Source organism: Carcharodon carcharias, chromosome 2 (assembly GCF_017639515.1).
Source record: "Carcharodon carcharias isolate sCarCar2 chromosome 2, sCarCar2.pri, whole genome shotgun sequence".
Classification (NCBI taxonomy): domain Eukaryota; kingdom Metazoa; phylum Chordata; class Chondrichthyes; order Lamniformes; family Lamnidae; genus Carcharodon; species Carcharodon carcharias.
The window spans coordinates 151881707-151899359 of NC_054468.1; the positions used below are offsets into that span (position 1 = coordinate 151881707).

The following is a 17653-nucleotide window of genomic DNA, read 5'->3' on the forward strand; positions in this document are numbered from 1 at the left end:
TTGAAAACTTCAGTTAGATCAGTCTACTGTTTTTCTTGTATAATTCACTGAAATAAGAACTGAATATCTTTTGAAACTTGCATGTTTGTTAACTACTAAAAATAATTTTTAAAGAATGTTCTTCAGGTGCTTAGGTCTGGTTAAGCATATTATTGAAATACTCTCCTAGAGGAGAGTGCGAGAGGAGGACCCTGGGATAGGCAGTCAGCAGCATCTAGAGGATCTAGTCTATCTAGAGGATTTAGAACCTAGTCTATACTCAAGTAGGAGTAAGGGTAAAACAAAAGCAAGGGTCTTTGTTCTATTTAGCTAAGAAATGTCTGGGGAGCTCAGTCCTGTGATTTGCACATCCTGCGCTATGTGGAAAACCCTGGACGCTCCTGGCAGTCTGGATGACCATGTGTGCAGGAAGTGCCTCCAACTGGAGCAACTTGCACTCCGGGTTTTGGAGCTTGAGCGGCAGCTGGGGGCACTACATGCATTTACGAGGCTGAGAGGTTCATGGATAACACGTTTCAGGACGTGGTCATCCCAGCTTAAGGAAGTGCAAGCAGATAGGCAATGGGTGACCGCCAGATAGAAGAAGGGAACCAGGCAGGTAGTGAGGAAATCCCCCGAGTGCATCTCCCTCGCAAACTGCTTTTCGGCCTTGGAAAATGGTGAGAGTGGCGGTTCCTCTGCGCAGGCCAACCAGAGCAAAGGCCATGGCATTGTGGGTGGTCCAGCTGCTCAGGGCAGGAGAAAGATATGTGGAAGGGCAATAATGGTAGGTGATTCAATAGTGGGGGGGAGAAGACAGACGCTTCTGCGGCCATTGACGTGACTCCAGGATGGTATATTGCCTCCTGGGTGCCAGGGTCAAGGCTGTTATGGAACGGCTGCAGGACTTTCCAAAGGGGGAGGGTGAACAGCCAAAGGTCGTGGTCCATTTTGGGACAACGACAGAGGGAGAAAGAGAAATGAGGTCCTGCAAGCAGACTTTAGGGAGATAAGTAGGAAATTGAAAAGCAGGACTTAAAAGGTAGTAATCTTTGGATAATTCCTGGTGCCACGTAGCAAGTAGTGAGTACCAGAACAGAAGGGTAGAGCAGATGAATGCGTGGCTGGAGAGATGGTGCAGGAGGGAGAGCTTTAGATTCCTGGGGTATTGGGACATTTCTGGGGGAGGTGGTTACATCTGAACAGGAATGGGACCAACATCCTCGCGCGGAGGTTTGCCACTGCTGTTGGGGCGGATTTAAACTAAATTAGCAGGAGGATGGGATCCTGAAAAGTAGTTCAGAGGGGAGAGAAGCTGAGATGGAATTAGATGTTAAAAAGCTAGTAAGTGAGTCTGGAAGGCAGATGAAACATAGGCTAGATAAGAAAGAAATGAGTTTAGCAAGGCTAAATGGAATATATTTTAATGCAAGGCGGCTGAGGAATAAGATAGACAAACCTGAGGGCACAGATAGGCACGTGGGAGTATGATATCATAGCTATGACACAGACTTGGCTAAAAGAAGGGCAGGATTGACAGTTCAATATTCCTGGTTATAGGGTATTCAGACGAGATAGAGAGGGGGGTTGCAATATTGATCAAGGAATCAATTATAGCAATGAGGAGGGAATATATAGAAACATAGAAAATAGGAGCAGGGGTAGGCCATTCGGCCCTTCGAGCCTGCTCCATCATTCATTATGATCATGGCTGATCATCCAAATCAATAGTCGGCTTCCGCTTTCTCCCCATATCCTTTGATCCCTTTTGTCCCAAGAGCTATACCTAACTCCTTGAAAACATACGATGTTTTTGCCTTAACTACTTTCTGTGGTAGCAAATTCCACAGGCTCACCACTCTCTGGGTGAAGAAATTTCTCCTCATCTCAGTCCTAAATGGTCTACCCCATATCCTCAGACTGTGACCCTTGGTTCTGGACTCCCCCACCATCGGGAACATCCTTCCTGCATCTACCCTGTATAGTCCTGTTAGAATTTTAAAGGTTTCTATGAGATCCCCCCTCATTCTTCTGAACCCCAGCGAATATAATCCTAACCGACTCACTCTCTCCTCATATGCCAGTCCCACCATCCCAGGAATCAGTATGGTAAACCTTTGCTGCACTCCCTCTATAGCAAGAACATCCTTCCTCAGATAAGGAGACCAAAACTGCACACAATATTCCAAGTGTGGTCTCACCAAGGCCCTGTATAATTGCAGCAAGACATCCCTGCTCCTGTACTCGAATCCTCTCGCTATGAAGGCCAACTTCTTTTAGAAGGCCTTCTTTACCACCTGCTGCACCTGCATGCTTACCTTTAGCGATTGGTGTATGAGGACACCCAGGTCTTATTGCACATTCCCCTCTCTCAATTTATAGCCATTCAGATTATAATCTGCCTTCCTGTTTTAGCTACCAAAGTGGATAACCTCACATTTATCCACATTATACTGCATTTGCCTATCTTGGAAGGATCATCAAATGAAGCCATATGGGTAGAGTAAAAAACACAAAAGGTGCAAACACATTGTTTGGTATGTACTATAGGCCCCAAACAGTCAGGGAGAGATAGAGGATCAAATATGTAATCAAATTTCAGAGAAGTGTAAGAATAATAGGGCAGTAATAGTAGGGAATTTTAACTACCCAGATGTTAACTGGGATAGTTTTAGTGTGCAAGGGAGGGAGCAAAATTCTTAAGTTGCATCCAGGAGAATTTTTTTAGCCAGGACGTAGAAAGCCCAACAAGGGAGGGGCCAGTTCTGGACCTAATATTTGGAAATGAGCCCAGGCAGGTGGAAGGTGTATCAGTAGGGGAGTATTTTGGAGGTAACTCAGTAGGATTTAGGATAGTTATGGAAAAGGATAAGGTTGGGCCAGGAATAAAAGTTCTAAACTGGGGAAAGGCTAATTTTACTAAGATGAGATATGATTTGGCCCAAGTGGACTGGGAGCAGCTACTTGCAGAAAAAACTGTGTCAGAGCAGTGGGAGGCATTCAAGAAGGAAATAGCAAGAGTACAGGGCAAATATGTTCCCGTAAAGACAAAGGGGGGGACAAAGTCTAGAGAACCCTGGATGTCAAGGGACATAAAGCTTAGGATTAAGAAAAAAAGAGCAGCTTATGGCAGATACCGAGGGCTCAGTATGGCAGAGTCCCTAGAGGAGTATAAAAAGTGCAGGGGGAACTTAAAAAGGAAATTGGGAAAGCTAAGAGGTTGCATGAGAAAGCATTGGTGGGTAGAATAAAGGGAAACCCAAAGGTGCTTTTTAAATATATAAAGAGCAAGAGAATAACTCGGGAAAGAGTAGGGCCAATTAGAGACGATAGAGGTAATCTGTGTGTGGACCCAGAAGACGTGGGTACAGTCCGCAAAGAATACTTTACATCGGTCTTCACAATGGAAAAGAACAATGCAGATATAGACATCAGGGTGGATGACACAAAAATTGTTAGGGTGGTAAATAGTGAGGAGGATGGCTGCAAACTGCAGCAGGATATCAATGGACTGGTCAATTAGGCAGAGCAGTGGCAAATGGAATTCAACCCGGAAAAGTGTGAGGTAATGTACTTGGGGAGGACTAATGAGGCAAGGGATTACACTATGAATGGTAGGACCCTGGAAAGTATTGAAGATCAAAGGGACCTTGATGTGCATATCTGTAGATCCCTGAAGGGTGTGTAGATAAAGTGGTTAAGGTATTTGGGATACTTGCCTTTATTAGCCGAGGCATAGAATACAAGAGCAGGGAGGTTATGCTGGAATTATATAAAATGCTGGTTAGGCCACAACTGGAGTACTGCGTGCAAGGAAAACAACCCCAGCCTATCCAACCTTTCCTCATACTCTGACCCTCCAACCTAGGCAGCATCCTGTTAAATCTCCGTTGCACCCTTTTCAATTGCATCCTTCCTTTAACTTAAAAAGGAAATTAGGAAAGCTAAGAGGTTGCATGAGAAAGCATTATAGGAAGGATGCAATTGCATTGAAGAGGGTGCAAAGGAGATTTAACAGGATGCTGCCTAGGTTGGAGGGTCAGAGTATGAGGAAAGATTGGATAGGCTGGGGTTGTTTTCCTTGGAGCAACGAAGGTTGAGAGGGCACCTGATAGAGGTGTATAAGATTATGAGGGGTATATATAGGGTGGATAGGAAGGCACCATTTCCATTTGTAGAGGGGTCAATAACCAAGGGGCATAGATTTAAGGTAAGAGGTAGCAGGCTAAGAGGGGAGTTGAGGAGAAATGTTTTCACCCAGAGGTTGGTGGCAGTCTGGAACTCACTAATTGAAAGGGTGGTTGAGTCAGAAACTCTTGTAACATTTAAGAAGTATTTATATATTCACTTAACATTGCCATAGCCTCCAAGGCTATGGGCCAAGCGTTGGAAAATGGGATTAGTGTAGTCAGATCTTTGTTGACCAATGGAGACACGACTGGTGCAGACCATGGGCTGAATGGCCTCCTTCTGTACTGTAGACGTCTATGAGTCTATGAGATTGAAGGGAAGTGTGCTTTACAAATAGATACAGCATGGGAACTATTGGATATTGGCATTGGGTTTCAGATGTGGAGTGACATACACCAAATAAGAAAATGCATCAGCTCTGTTTGGCTTTGTTGTATGGAAAGTTTATTTCTATCATAGAAATATGATGTTTATTAATTAAGTTGATTATTTAAGTAATTACTGCTTGTATCTTTGTTTAGCCTCCCATTCCAGACCCAAATAATATGCGGGATTTTGTCAGTTACCCGACAGCAGGAAATGAAAGACTGCACTGCACCATGAAGCGTACAGAAGATGACCCAGAGGTAGGGGGACCATGCTACACCCTGTACCTGGAATACTTGGGTGGACTAGTGCCAATTTTAAAAGGAAGGCGAATAAGCAAGCTTCGACCGGAATTTGTCATAATGGACCCCAAAACTGATGGTAAAGCAGGTATGCATGGATTTAAAATTGTAACATGAAAATTTAGCATGGAATAATTTATCTACAGTAGGCTTCACATGCAAAGAATTTGGGATCCTGGACTTCATAAATCAAGCTATTAAGTGCAAAAGCAGGGACTTTTGTAAAGCTCTGGTTAGACCACAACTAGAATATTGCGTCCAGTGCTGGTCACCACAGGAAGGATATGAGGAAACCTTGAGAGGTTATGAAGGATATTTACCAGAGTGGTTCTTGGGATGAGGGATTTTAGATAAGGTTAGATTGGAGAAGTTGTTCTTCTTGGAGCAAAGGAGGTTGAGAGGAGCTCTGATATAGGGTTACAAGATTATGACAGGTTTAGGTAAGGCAAAGAAAAGCTGTTCCCTTTAGCTTATAGTACAAGAGGACACATTTAAGGTTATGGGTAAGAGATGTAGGGGGGATGTGAGGAAAGACTTTTTTAACGGTAGTGATCCGGAACTCGCTGCCTATGTGAGTGGTGAAAGCCAATGAATGATTTCAAAAAGGAAATTAGATGGACATGCAAGGGAAATAAATGTGTGGGTCTATGGGGACAGAGCATAGGAATCAGACTGGATTGGATTGTTCTATAAAGAGCAAGCATGGACTTGATGGATTGAATGGTCTTCTGTGCCATAATGACTCTATGACTAATTATAATATGGTGCTCAGAGCAGAAATTATTTTATTGATTAAGTTATTATAAGTTGCATGCTATAATAAACATTTATTCTTTGTTTAATGCATACACTTGGAATCCAAAATTTATAACCGGACCTGCAAACCAAATGAGAATGAACAATGATTCAGAAGCAGATTTCTGTTTTAATGCTCATGTGAGTTTTAAAACTGGTTGTCAACAAATTTGCAAAATATAGCTCATATAAAATTTAATTGAAGCATGAGGGTAGCCAGGGAAAGGGTAAGCTCCCTCAGGGACAGAGGTGGGAATCTGTGTGTTGAGCCAGAAGAAATGGGAGAGATACTAAATGAGTACTTCTCATCAGTATTCACCAAAGAGAAGGACGTAGCGGTCGATTTGTCTAGGGAAGAGTGTGTAGATAGCCTGAATCATGTTGAGATCAAAAAAGAGGTGGTGTTAGGCGTCTTGAAGAATATGAAGGTGGATAAGTCCCCAGAGCCAGATGGGATCTACCCCAGAGTAGTGAGGGAGGCAAGGGAGGAGATTGCTGGGGCCTTGACAGAAATCTTTGTATCCTCACTGGCTACAGGTGAGGTCCCAGAGGACTGGAGAATGGCCAATGTTGTTCCATTGTTTAAGAACGGTAGCAGGGATAATCCAGGAAATTACAGGCCAGTGATGGTCAGTGGTAGGGAAATTATTGGAGAAGATTCTTCGTGACAGGACTTACTACCATTTGGAAGCAAATGGGCGTATTAGTGAGAGGCAGCATGGTTTTGTGAAGGAGAGGTCGTGTCTCACTAACATGATCAAGTTTTTCGAGGAAATGACAAAGATGATCGATGATGGAAGGGCAATGGATGTTATATACATGGATTTCAGTAAGGTCTTTGACAAGGTCCCTCATGGCAGACTGGTATAGAAGGTGAAGTCGCACGGGATCAGAGGTGAGCTGACAGGATGGATACAGAATTGGCTTGGTCATAGAAGACAGAGGGTAGCAGTAGAAGGGTGCTTTTCTGAATGGAGAGCTGTGACTAGTGGAGTTCCGCAGGGCTCAGTGCTGGGACCTTTGCTGTTTGTAGTATACATAAATGATTTGGAGGAAAATGTAACTGGGCTAATTAGTAAGTTTGCAGACGACACTAAGGTTGGAGGATTTGCAGATAGTGAAGAGGATTGTCAAAGGATACAACAGTGGGATATAGATCAGTTGGAGACTTGGGCGGAGAAATGGCAGATGGAGTTTAATCTGGACAAATGCGAGGTAATGCATTTTGGAAGGTTTAATACAGGCAGGAATTATACAGTAAATGGCAGGACACTTAAGTGCATCAACGAGCAGAGGGATCTGGGTGTACAGGTCCACAGGTCACTGAAAGTGGCAACGCAGGTGGATAAGGTAGTCAGGAAGGCATATGGCATGCTTGCCTTCGTTGGCAGGGATATTGAGTATAAAAGCTGGGAAGTCATGCTGCAGCTGTATAGAACGTTAGTTAGGCCACACTTGGAATATTGCGTGCTATTCTGGTCACCACATTACCAGAAGGATATGGAGGCATTGGAGAAGGTGCAGAGGAGGTTTACCAGGATGCTGCCTGGTCTGGAGGTTATTAGCTATGAGGAGAGGTTGGAGAAACTCGGATTGTTCTCACTAGAGCAACGGAGATTGAGGGGCTACTTGAGAGAAGTTTACAAAATTACGAGTGGCATGGACAGAGTAGATAGAAGCTTTTTCCCAGGGTGGAAGAGTCAATTACTAGGGGACATAGATTTAAGGTGAAAGGAGGAAACTATAAAGGAGATGTGTGGGGCAAGTTTTTTACGCTGAGGGTAGTGAGTGTCTGGAATTTGCTGCCAGAAGAGGTGGTGGAAGCAGGTACGATAGTGGTGTTTAAGAGGCAGTTTGACAAATACATGAATAGGATGGGAATAGAGGGATACGGACCCCGGAAGTGCAAAATGTTTTAGTTGACAGGCAATATGATCGGTGCAGGCTTGGAGGGCCGAAGGGCCTGTTCCCGTGCTGTACTTTTCTTTGTTCTTTGTAACCATTGTTATCTCAAATATATGATTGTTACCAGGCAAGAGAGAAATGCTTTTGCTGCCAACCAAAAACAAGAAAGTCAGACAGGACAAACCAACCAATCAATTTCCTCAATTTGTACAATGACTTTCAGGGGCCTTATTTGATCCTGAGATTCTCCAATACTATGTACAACCAAACAGAGATTATGTATAAATTAACCATGAAATATTCTTGCCTGTCAGGCCTCTCAAGTGTCTGGGGCTTGAATTATGCTCCATTGTTTGAACTTAGCTTCTATTCCCTATTGCAAATTTTTTTCTTAAACCCTTCTGCCCTCTCTGCTCGTCACTCCAGTGAGTGCCAGGAACTCATGGACTTCCAGAGCATTAAGGTTGAGACTATCTATTCAGCTATCTCAGCACTTCCCTCCCTTCCCCAGTCCAGTGGGCCAAAACCGTTCCTGGGTTCTACCTTCCCATGCCTCCAACTCACATCTTTCTGTAGTTTCTCTCCTGTCTCGTGTTATGCGCTCTCTGACCTTATCTCATCCCTGAGATTCGTCCCCTGCTCCCTCAATCTAGGCTGACATTCCACTGCTGTTCGGAGTGCTGCGCTGTCTTTCGGGTGAAACGATAAACCAAAGCCCCTTCTGCCTTGTCTTTAAAAGATCCCATGATACCATTTTGAAGAAGAGCAAGAGAGTTATCCTGGTGTCCTGGTCAATATGTATCCCTCAAGCAACATTACAGAAAAAAAGGTTATCTCGATATTATCACTTTCCTGTTTGTTGGAGTTTGGTGTGTGCAGACTAGCTACTGTTTCCTACGTTACAACAATGACTACACTTCAAAAGCACTTCATTGGCTATAAAGTGCTCTAGGACATCCTGTGGTCATGAAAGGTTAATGATTCTCTCTCTTCTGGTACACCTCCTTATTCACCCCTCTTCTCAAAAGACCAACCCTTGACTCATCAACCCTTGCAAATGTCCCATTTCGAACCTCCCTTTCTACTCCAAAGCCTTTGGACGGGCTGCCACCTCTCAAATCTAGGCCCATCTTTTCAGGAACTCTTGTTTGAATCCTCCAATCAGATTTCCATCCTGCCTTAGCACCAAAAGGGTTCTTGTCAAAGTTATAAACAACATCTTATGTGACTGTGACCATGGTGAACTATTTCTCCTTATCTTGTCTGCAGCTTTTGATATGGTTGACCAAATCATTCTTCTCTAGCTCCTCTCCACTATCGTCCAGTTTGGGTGGGACTGCACTCACCTGCTTCTATTCTTATATAGCCAGAGAATCACCTACAATGGCATCTCTTCCCACAACCTGCCCCCCTCCTATTCTCATCTGCATGCTGCTTCTTGTGGACATGATCTGAAAACAGTGTCAGATTCCACATATATGGTGATAACTCACAGCTGTATCTCACGACCACCTCTCTTGACTCCTCCATTATCTAAATGGTTTGACTGCTTGTCCAACATCCAGTACTGAGTGAATAGAAGTTTCATCCAATTAAAATATTGGGAAAACCGAAGTCATTGTCTTCAGTCCCCACCATATACAGGATGCTTATATAACTAGGGGAATTTGGTAAGTGAGGGAATTTTAAGGGTTGATCCTAGCTAGCTGGCTTCAAGACAGAAAGCAAAGAGTGAGAATAGAGATTAATTATTTAGAGTGGAAAATGGCGTTGCGACCATTTACTGTTCACAATTTACTTAACGATTTGGATTTTGAAATCAAAAACAGAGTTTCTAAATTTGTTGATGACACCAAATTAGGAGGATAGTCAATAAGAAATAGGAACATGAATAGGCCACTTGGCCCCTCAAGCCTGCTCTGCCACTCAGTAAGGATGAACTGATTGTGGTCTTAATTCTACTTTCCTGCATGGCCCACATAATCCTTGACTTTCTTGAATATCAAAGACCTGCCCAGCCTTGAACATGTTCAGTGACTGAGCCTCCACTGCTCTTTGGGGTAGAGAATTCCAAAGATTACTGACTCTGAGAGTAGAAATTCCTCCTAATTTCTGTTTTAAATGAGAGATCCCTTATTTTGAAACTATGCCCCTGAGTTCTAATTCCCCTATGAGGGGAAACAGCCTCTCAGCATCTACCCTGTCAAACTCCCTTGGAGTTTTATATGTTTAAATAAGTTCACCTCTCATTCTTTCAAAGAGGCCCAACCTGCTTAACCTTTCCTCATAAGACAAACCCTTCATCCGAACCCCATACCTCTCACCTTCCTCCCCAGTTGCCATCTTCCCCTGTTACCCCCGCCTACCCCAACCTCGACACCCCCACCCCCCCACAACACCTTTGTTCACTTCCTCCCAACCCAACTCCCCCCGACACACACCACCCTCTCCCAGTCAGTCTTAGACCTTCCTCTCCCATGCATCAGCACATCTTCCTCTCCCAAGCACAGCTGGACCTTTCTCTACACCCCCTTGATGATCATCCGTTGTAAGCAGACTCTCAAGGGTGACCTTGCACTTTCCATGAGTGGCTTCACGGCGGAGCCATGTCCATCAGTATCCACCCAACATGTGATGGACATTCCTCCAGGGTCCTGTTGCTGTTGGCTCCCAGCATCACCTGCTCCTTGGGTGTCCCACAATGTGAGCAAGGCCCTGATGATAAATCCTGACCTCTACACATCACACTTGTCAAGATGTATTCTGCACTGGTGTGTTTTCCTGCTGACGTGGGCAGTTGATCCAGCGCAATGGTTACAGCAGGCTGGGCTTTCAATGATATGCAGATGTATTGCAATTTGGTTCTCAATGTAGAAAACGCAGCCCACCATTGGCGGGCAGAGCAAACGATTGCAAACTGGTTTCACGACATCCTGAAACCGATTCTTCTCGACATGCCGCCTAACACAGCTGACACCAGCAGGCATGGAAAATTCCACTCATAAGATCCTGAGGTGCTTGATAGGGTGGTTACCTGGAGGATGCTTCCTCTTGTGGAGGGGACTAAAACTAGGGGATATAGTTTAAAAATAAGAGGTCTTCCTTTTAAGATTTAGATGAGGAGAAACTTTTTCTCCCAAAGGGTTGTAGCTGTGTGGAATTCTCTTCCCCAGAAAGTATTGGATGCTGGGTCTTTGAATTTATTCAAGGCAGAGTCAGACTGATTTTTGTTAGGCAAGAGAGACAGGGGCTATAGCAGGCAGACAGGAAAGTGGAGCTAAGACCACAACCAGATCAACCATGGTCTTATTTAATGGTGGAGCAGGCTCGAAGGGCCAAATGGCCTATTCCTGCTCCTGTGTTCCTATGAACTGGCATGCAAATTTTTTATTGGGTCACCACAGCTGCAAATCGATTCCATCCCCAGGCGATAACAGACTGACATGGTTTACCTTTGCCATAGATGCTGTGGAGGAGTAAGGACTTAAGTTCTTGGCTTGCACTTAAGATCCATTGATTCTAATTCAGCTTGGCTGCAGCAGAACGTGCCCCAATCGCTTGCTAAACTGGCTGGGCTTGTACCCTAAGTTATGGACCCCATCACCGCAGACAGTGGCTTACACTTAGCTGGGGTTAAGCTCCTAGTTATGGACAAGGGGGATAATTGTTATCCATTGGGCTGGTAGTAGTGGTTGTAATTATATTAATTTGCTTAGTTTCCATTGGTGAAATAGATTCTGGTTAGGGAGGTGGCACTAGAGGGGGCTGCTCATATAACTCTCCCAGCTAGGAGCTCAGAGATTCATTTTTAATTTTTAACTGTTGTTTTAATAAATTTGATATTGTGTGGTGAGGCGAATCATGATTGAGTATTATGACACAGCTATAATTGGGCTGAGTTGTTCAAATCCCAGAGGGAAACTTGAAACAACTGTCATAATCCATTTTTACAATTTGTATGTTTCAAGATGCAGGCTTTGAATTCAGTAGTAATAAGACCACTGAGTCTCAACAGGTTTTTGTAAAACTAAATTAAACATTTATTAATATAAGAAAAATTGTAAGCACATACATATGTCTACAAAATTACTGCTATAATAAATATAAAAATCCTCTAATTAACTTGACTCTCAGTTACACCCCTGTTAAGGCAACAGTAAAACTCGTAGATTTAAAAAGACCCCAGGCAAAGCACATTTGACCTTATGAATTCAAAATGAGGTTCCTTACAATTGGGTTCCCTGCAGACACAGTTGGAGCATACAGGCTGGTCAGACCTTAAATGTCTCTGCCTTACGCACACAAACTCCTTCCTGTTTATACCTAGCTTCTCCTTTGAACGTAAATTTTCCATGGTATCCTAAGCTTTTAACATCACATCTAACAATAACATTTTCATCCCACTAATTTTATCAGTAATATAAACACATTGCTTGGTGTCTCCCAGCTAGGTGCAAGATTTCACCCATTCTTTTGAATGCTTTATTTGAAAATGCAAATTGCCCCTTTGACACCTATGTTTCTAAGCTTCCCCATGTCTAGCTAATTACCATTTCAAACCTACTTCTTTCTATACATCAAAGCATCCAGATTAGCTGGCTTTAATTCAATTAAGACACACACACATAGACAGACACCACTCAACTCCATTTCAAAAAATAATTTCCAATAACAAGATAAACATTAATCTCTACATGACATAAAGTTAATCTACCAGAGCTTGTTTTTAGCATTAAAGGAAACAGACTGTGGCTTGTCAGTCTTGCCAATCCTGTAAGTATATTTTAAGCTACACATGTTGTCCTCTCAAAAGCTCGAGATCAGTTTCAGACAGAAGAGTACTTAAATGAGTACTTAAGTGGCATCTTTCAGTTTAAGGTTTTTCGCATGTACTCCAGACCTCAGAGTAACTTACACTGCCGCTCTGTATGAATCCAATTACCCCTTGGGTCCCAGGGACCCCTATCCTCTCCCTGTTCACGACTTCTCCCTTAAAAAACACTACACCTGTCATTTCATTTTTGATTTCAGTGACAAAATGTTCCTGCTGTATAAAACAAGGATTCCAATATGATCACAGTGCCTGGCGGCTTCAAGCATGCATTGATTAGGGTCCACCTTCAACCCTTATTGTCTTACAACAACTGGTTTGCACATCTGGGGTGCCAATTTGTGAGAATTTTACTCTTTGAAGGAGAGTTTGAATTAAATGTAGAATGTTAGTTGAGAGTTATCACTATGCATTCAATCAGTATGGTGGGCTTGAGAGTATTAGTGAGTTCAAGATGGGATATAACATTAGTAGTTAAACTGAAAAAAACATATGACCGTGAGAAGTAGCAAGTATCGGTCTGGATCGGGCAGGACGTCTGGCATGCAAAAAAAACCCTTTGCCTGTTCCCTTCTCTTCTCAGTGTTCAAGCAGTTCTCGACCTCTGGAACCCCTCAGGAGTGTTTGACCAGAGACTTCCTTCAGATTCTTTGCCTTCTACCTACTGCAAACAACTCTCCCAAAAGTTGTTAATACTTTCTACCCTTTTTCAGAATAAATGTATGGATTGATTATTTGCAAGGCCCTTTGAACCTCTGAAGATTTACTTTCTTGCAAAATACCCCATGAGATGTTGAGTTTTTTGTTGAAATTTTGGGTTAACTGTCCTGCCTATTGGTGTAAATCATTTGCCATTCCATTACTCTTTTGGACCTTGGCATGTGTTCTGGCCATATTCTTACCTCATCTTTTCCTTACCATCTCTCAGCTGTCAGTCCTATCCTAGCCTTCATTCCACCTCTGACAACATACTAACTTCCAAAATGTTTTATTAATTTTGTTATCAGTTATTTATGACTAGGCCTGTCCATTAGGCCTGTGAACATGCATTCACAATGACCATTCTGTGCAGCTGTTCTTACCCCTTATCAAGCTGGTGAACTAGACTATTGTGCACTGCAGACAAGCCTAATGCTCCACCCACCACTGAATTTATATGCCTCAGCATGCTTCTTAATGAAGGAAAGTTAAATTAAAGCCTGGCACAACTTCATACTACTTGTTATCTCTACCAACTATGACCTCAAACTAGCCAACCTTATCTAAGAATAATGATTATCCGTAGCTGGTTTCCATGATAGTGAAACCTTAAGCAATTTCCAGTAAAAATGAACTTTAAAATGAACCCATTCCCTTACCTATTTCAAGCTAATTTTATGTGTGTGTATATTCTAATTTCTAAATATTTCTAATTTCTAACAGGCTCAATATAGAAGGTTCAGAGGGAAAGCAAATAAGAGAAGCAAAGGGAGGTTATGAGAACAGACTGGCAGCTAACATAAAAGGGAATCCCAAAATTCTTCTAAAACATAGACTAAGTGAATTTGTATCTGTCTTTGCCAAGCAAAAATATGCTGCCCAGGTTTACTGAAAGAGCTTGTCATTGAGACCCTTGATGAAAAAAAAATATATTAAAAAAGATGTTAGATAGGCTACTTGAAGTTGATAAGTCACTGGAACTGGGTGAGATGCATCCAAGGAGACTAAGGGAAGTAAGAGTGGAAATTGCAGAAGCACTGACCATAATTTTCAAATCCTGTTTAGATACAAGGGTGGCACCAGAGGACTGAAGAATTGGAAATATTGCACCCTTGTTGAAAAAAGGTGTAAGGATAAGCCCAGCAACTATAGGCCAGTCTGTTTAACCTCGGCGGTGGGGAACTTTTAGAATCGATAATTCAGAACAAAATTGAGAGTCGCTGGGGCAAATACACGTTACATATACAGATTACGTAATTAAGGAAAGCCAGCACAGATTTGTTAAAGGCAAACTATGTTTATTTAACTTGCCTGAGATTTTTGACGAGGTCACAGAAGGTGTATGAGGATATGCAGTTGATGTGGACTTCCGAAAGGCATTTGATAAAGTGTCACATAGCAGGTTTGTGAGCAAAGTTTAAACTCATAGAATAAAAGGGACAGTAGTAACATGGTTACAAAATTGGCTGAATAACAGGAAACAGAGTAGCGGTGATCAGTTCTTTTTCAGGGAACTTGAAGCAAGGCTTGTAGTGGGGTTCCACAGAGGTCAGTGTTATCCCCCACCCACTTTGCATAATATAAATTAATCATAGAATCATAGTATGGTTACAGCGTAGAAGGTGGTCATTTGGTCTGTTGTATCTATGCTGGCTCTCTGAAGGAGCAATTCAACTATTCCGCTTATTGCCTTCTCCCCGTAGCCCTGCGCATTCTTCCTTTTCAGATAATTATCCAATTCCCACTTGAATACCTCAGTTGAACCTGCTTCCACCACATTTTCAGGCAGTGCATTTAAATCCTAACCACACTCTGTGTGAAAAAGTTTTTCCTCATGTCGCCATTGCTTCTTTTGCCAATTACCTTAAAGCTGTGCCACCTCATTTTGGACCCTTCCGCCAATGGGAACAGTTTTTCCCTTTCTACTCTACTCAGACCCTTTATGATTTTGAGTACCTCTACCAAATCTCCTTAATCTTCTCTTCTCCAAGGAAAACAGTCCCAGCTTCTCCAATCTATCTATGTAACTGAAGTTCCTCACCCTTGATCCATTCTTGTGAATCTTTTCTGCCTTCACATCCTTCCTAAAATGTGGTGCCCAGAACTGGGCACAATACTGCAGTTAAGGCCGAACCAGAGTTTAAAACAATTTTAGCATTTTGCACTTTATGCCCCTATTGATAAATCCAGGATCCCGTATGCTTTATGTTAGGTCAATGTGACATGAAAAGAAATCCAAAACTTATTCTTTTACCGTTTTTAAAAAATGGACTTTCTGCTGAACCAAAAGCAAATGGCTGCAACAAGTCACATGACCATAGGATTGGCCCTTTGTTCTGGAGGCTACCAAGAGAAGTTACAAGAACAAAGAGTTCCTCAGCCTGTGGAATCTCACACCTCATTGTACATACCCAAAAGCAGAGAAAGTGCAGATGAACTGGCTCCCTAACCTGAACTATCAGAAAAGAGAGAGATTGAAACGCACTATACCAGAAGAGATGTTAATAGCCACCTCATCTCTCACCTAAGGAGGAAAATTGGATTCTGGCTAGAAGCACAGAAATTGATTGTTAACCCATTAATTGGCCATGACACATGACCAAGCCTCTGGCTTTTTGGACAGTTGGACAGTTATAACTACATCTTTGGCCTCACAGTCAGTTTGCTCTTTAACATCTAACTGGGGAACACCAAGAAGAAAAACTCCCAGTTGAACAACAAACTTCTCCTCGCAACCTGTCTCTGCTGGAAGATTTCCTACCATCACCTTCAGAACTGACCCAGTTTCTATGCACCAATTTCATCTTGCAGTATCAGAACTGTAAAAAGAACTTTCTAGTCTTCAGCCAGCTAAACTCGAGCTCCTACATGAGAGAACTCCTCATTGGAATTTGGAATTCATGTGAACTAATATTCATTTCTGTGGTGCTTGTACTGTTAATATTCATAGTTGTAATTCCCTCTTTCTATTTCCTTCCTCCCCCTTACTGTGTATGTTTGTAATGGAGTGAGAAGTTCTAAACTCCTGGGTTTTGAATCCGAAATAAACTAATCTTGTGAGTTAATCATAATGTGAGTTTTCTGCGAGTTATTAGTGAATTGAAAGAAACTAAGGGTTTGGGAAGACACACCACAGCATCCTTAAAAAAAATCAAAACGCTTTTTGTTTACAGATAGTTGGTGAGAAAAAATAGACAATCTCTCCTATCTGTAACGTTCATTAACTCCTCTCTCAACCTGTCCTTTCATGTTCAATGATTTATGAACATATACACCCAGATCCATTTGCTCCTGCATCCCATTTAGAAGTACACCTTGGTGTACAGGCACAATTAAAAAAGTTACAGATGACAAAATTTGGAAGTGCTTTGAACTGTGAGATGGCTTGTATTAAACTTCAAAGGGACATAGGCTGGTGGTGTGGGTGGATAAATTGCAGAGAAGTGTGAAGTGATTCATTTTGGTAGAAGGAAGGAGGTGAGGCAATAAAAAAAATACAGGGTACAATTCTAAAGCGGGTGCAGGAGCAGAGGGAGACATTGTGGTTTATGCACAAATTAAGTTGGCAGGGCAGGTTGAGAGAGCTATTACTAAAGCATACAAGGATCCTGGGTTTTATATGTAGGGGCTTAAACCATAAAAGAGAGGAAATTATGATAAACCTGTATAAAAAACTGGTTCAACTTCAAGTGGAAGGAAAGGTTGATGGGAGATTTGAGGTGTTTACATTGTGGCTTTCAAAATAGAATTAGATCTCTTTCTGAGGAGGGCTATGGGGAAAAGGCAAGGGAATGCACTAGATAAATTGCTCTTGCAAAGAGCTGGCATGGCCTCCTCCTGTGCTGTAACCATTCTATGGAATTAATGCCCTTTAATCAGATGAATTGGTTAGTTGTATTGTCAGTTTCAAACAATACAATCTTTGACCAGTGGATGGTGTTCTCAGCTGGTTTATATAAACCCACAAACCTCTGTGTGGTAGATGCCAAAATGCAATAAAACTCTGGTGTTAAATAAATAGGATTATAACTGCAAAATTCTTTACTGTTTCCCATTTTCCACCACTACTGCTCCTGTGTCCTGACCAGACTTCTACTTTGCATTATTGTGTGACATCAATTTTGACAAAATATAAAGATTGCTTTTTTTCATATTGTCATTTGTAAACATATAAGATATATTGGGCCGAACCTTCTGAGGCAATCACAGTCAGATGGCAAGACGGTTGGTGGCAGGATGGGTGAGGTGGTAGGTGGCAGGGTTGGTAGGGTGGTCAGGTCAAGTCGGGGGAGTCGGATCAGGTATGGGAATTGGCGGGTCGGGGGAAAGTTGGAGGGTCGGAGGGAGAGTTAGAGGGTCGGAAGGGAAAGTCGGAGAGTCGGTGGGAGTGGGAGGGGAGTCAGGTGGTCTGGGGAGTCAGAGGATCAAGGGTGGAAGTTTAGGGGGGCTGGGGTCAGTGTGATGTCAAGGGGCTCAGTTGTATAGTTACCCAGGAATTAGACCTGTTCTTTTTTTTTGTTTGTCCAACATTTCCAGGGTAACAATCAAAGTAAGAGAGTCAGAAACTTCCAAAGTCTCTGACTCT

General features: G+C 42.6%; 1 protein-coding gene across 1 annotated transcript in view; it reads left to right on the forward strand.

Annotated features, from left to right (window-relative positions):
* Positions 1 to 17653, forward strand: part of tulp4a (TUB like protein 4a) — a 491793-nt gene that overhangs the window by 380280 nt on the left and 93860 nt on the right. The window contains exon 8 of the mRNA XM_041217482.1: positions 4692 to 4926. Coding sequence (XP_041073416.1) covers positions 4692 to 4926 — 235 coding nt within the window. The remainder of the gene's footprint in view (positions 1 to 4691; positions 4927 to 17653) is intronic.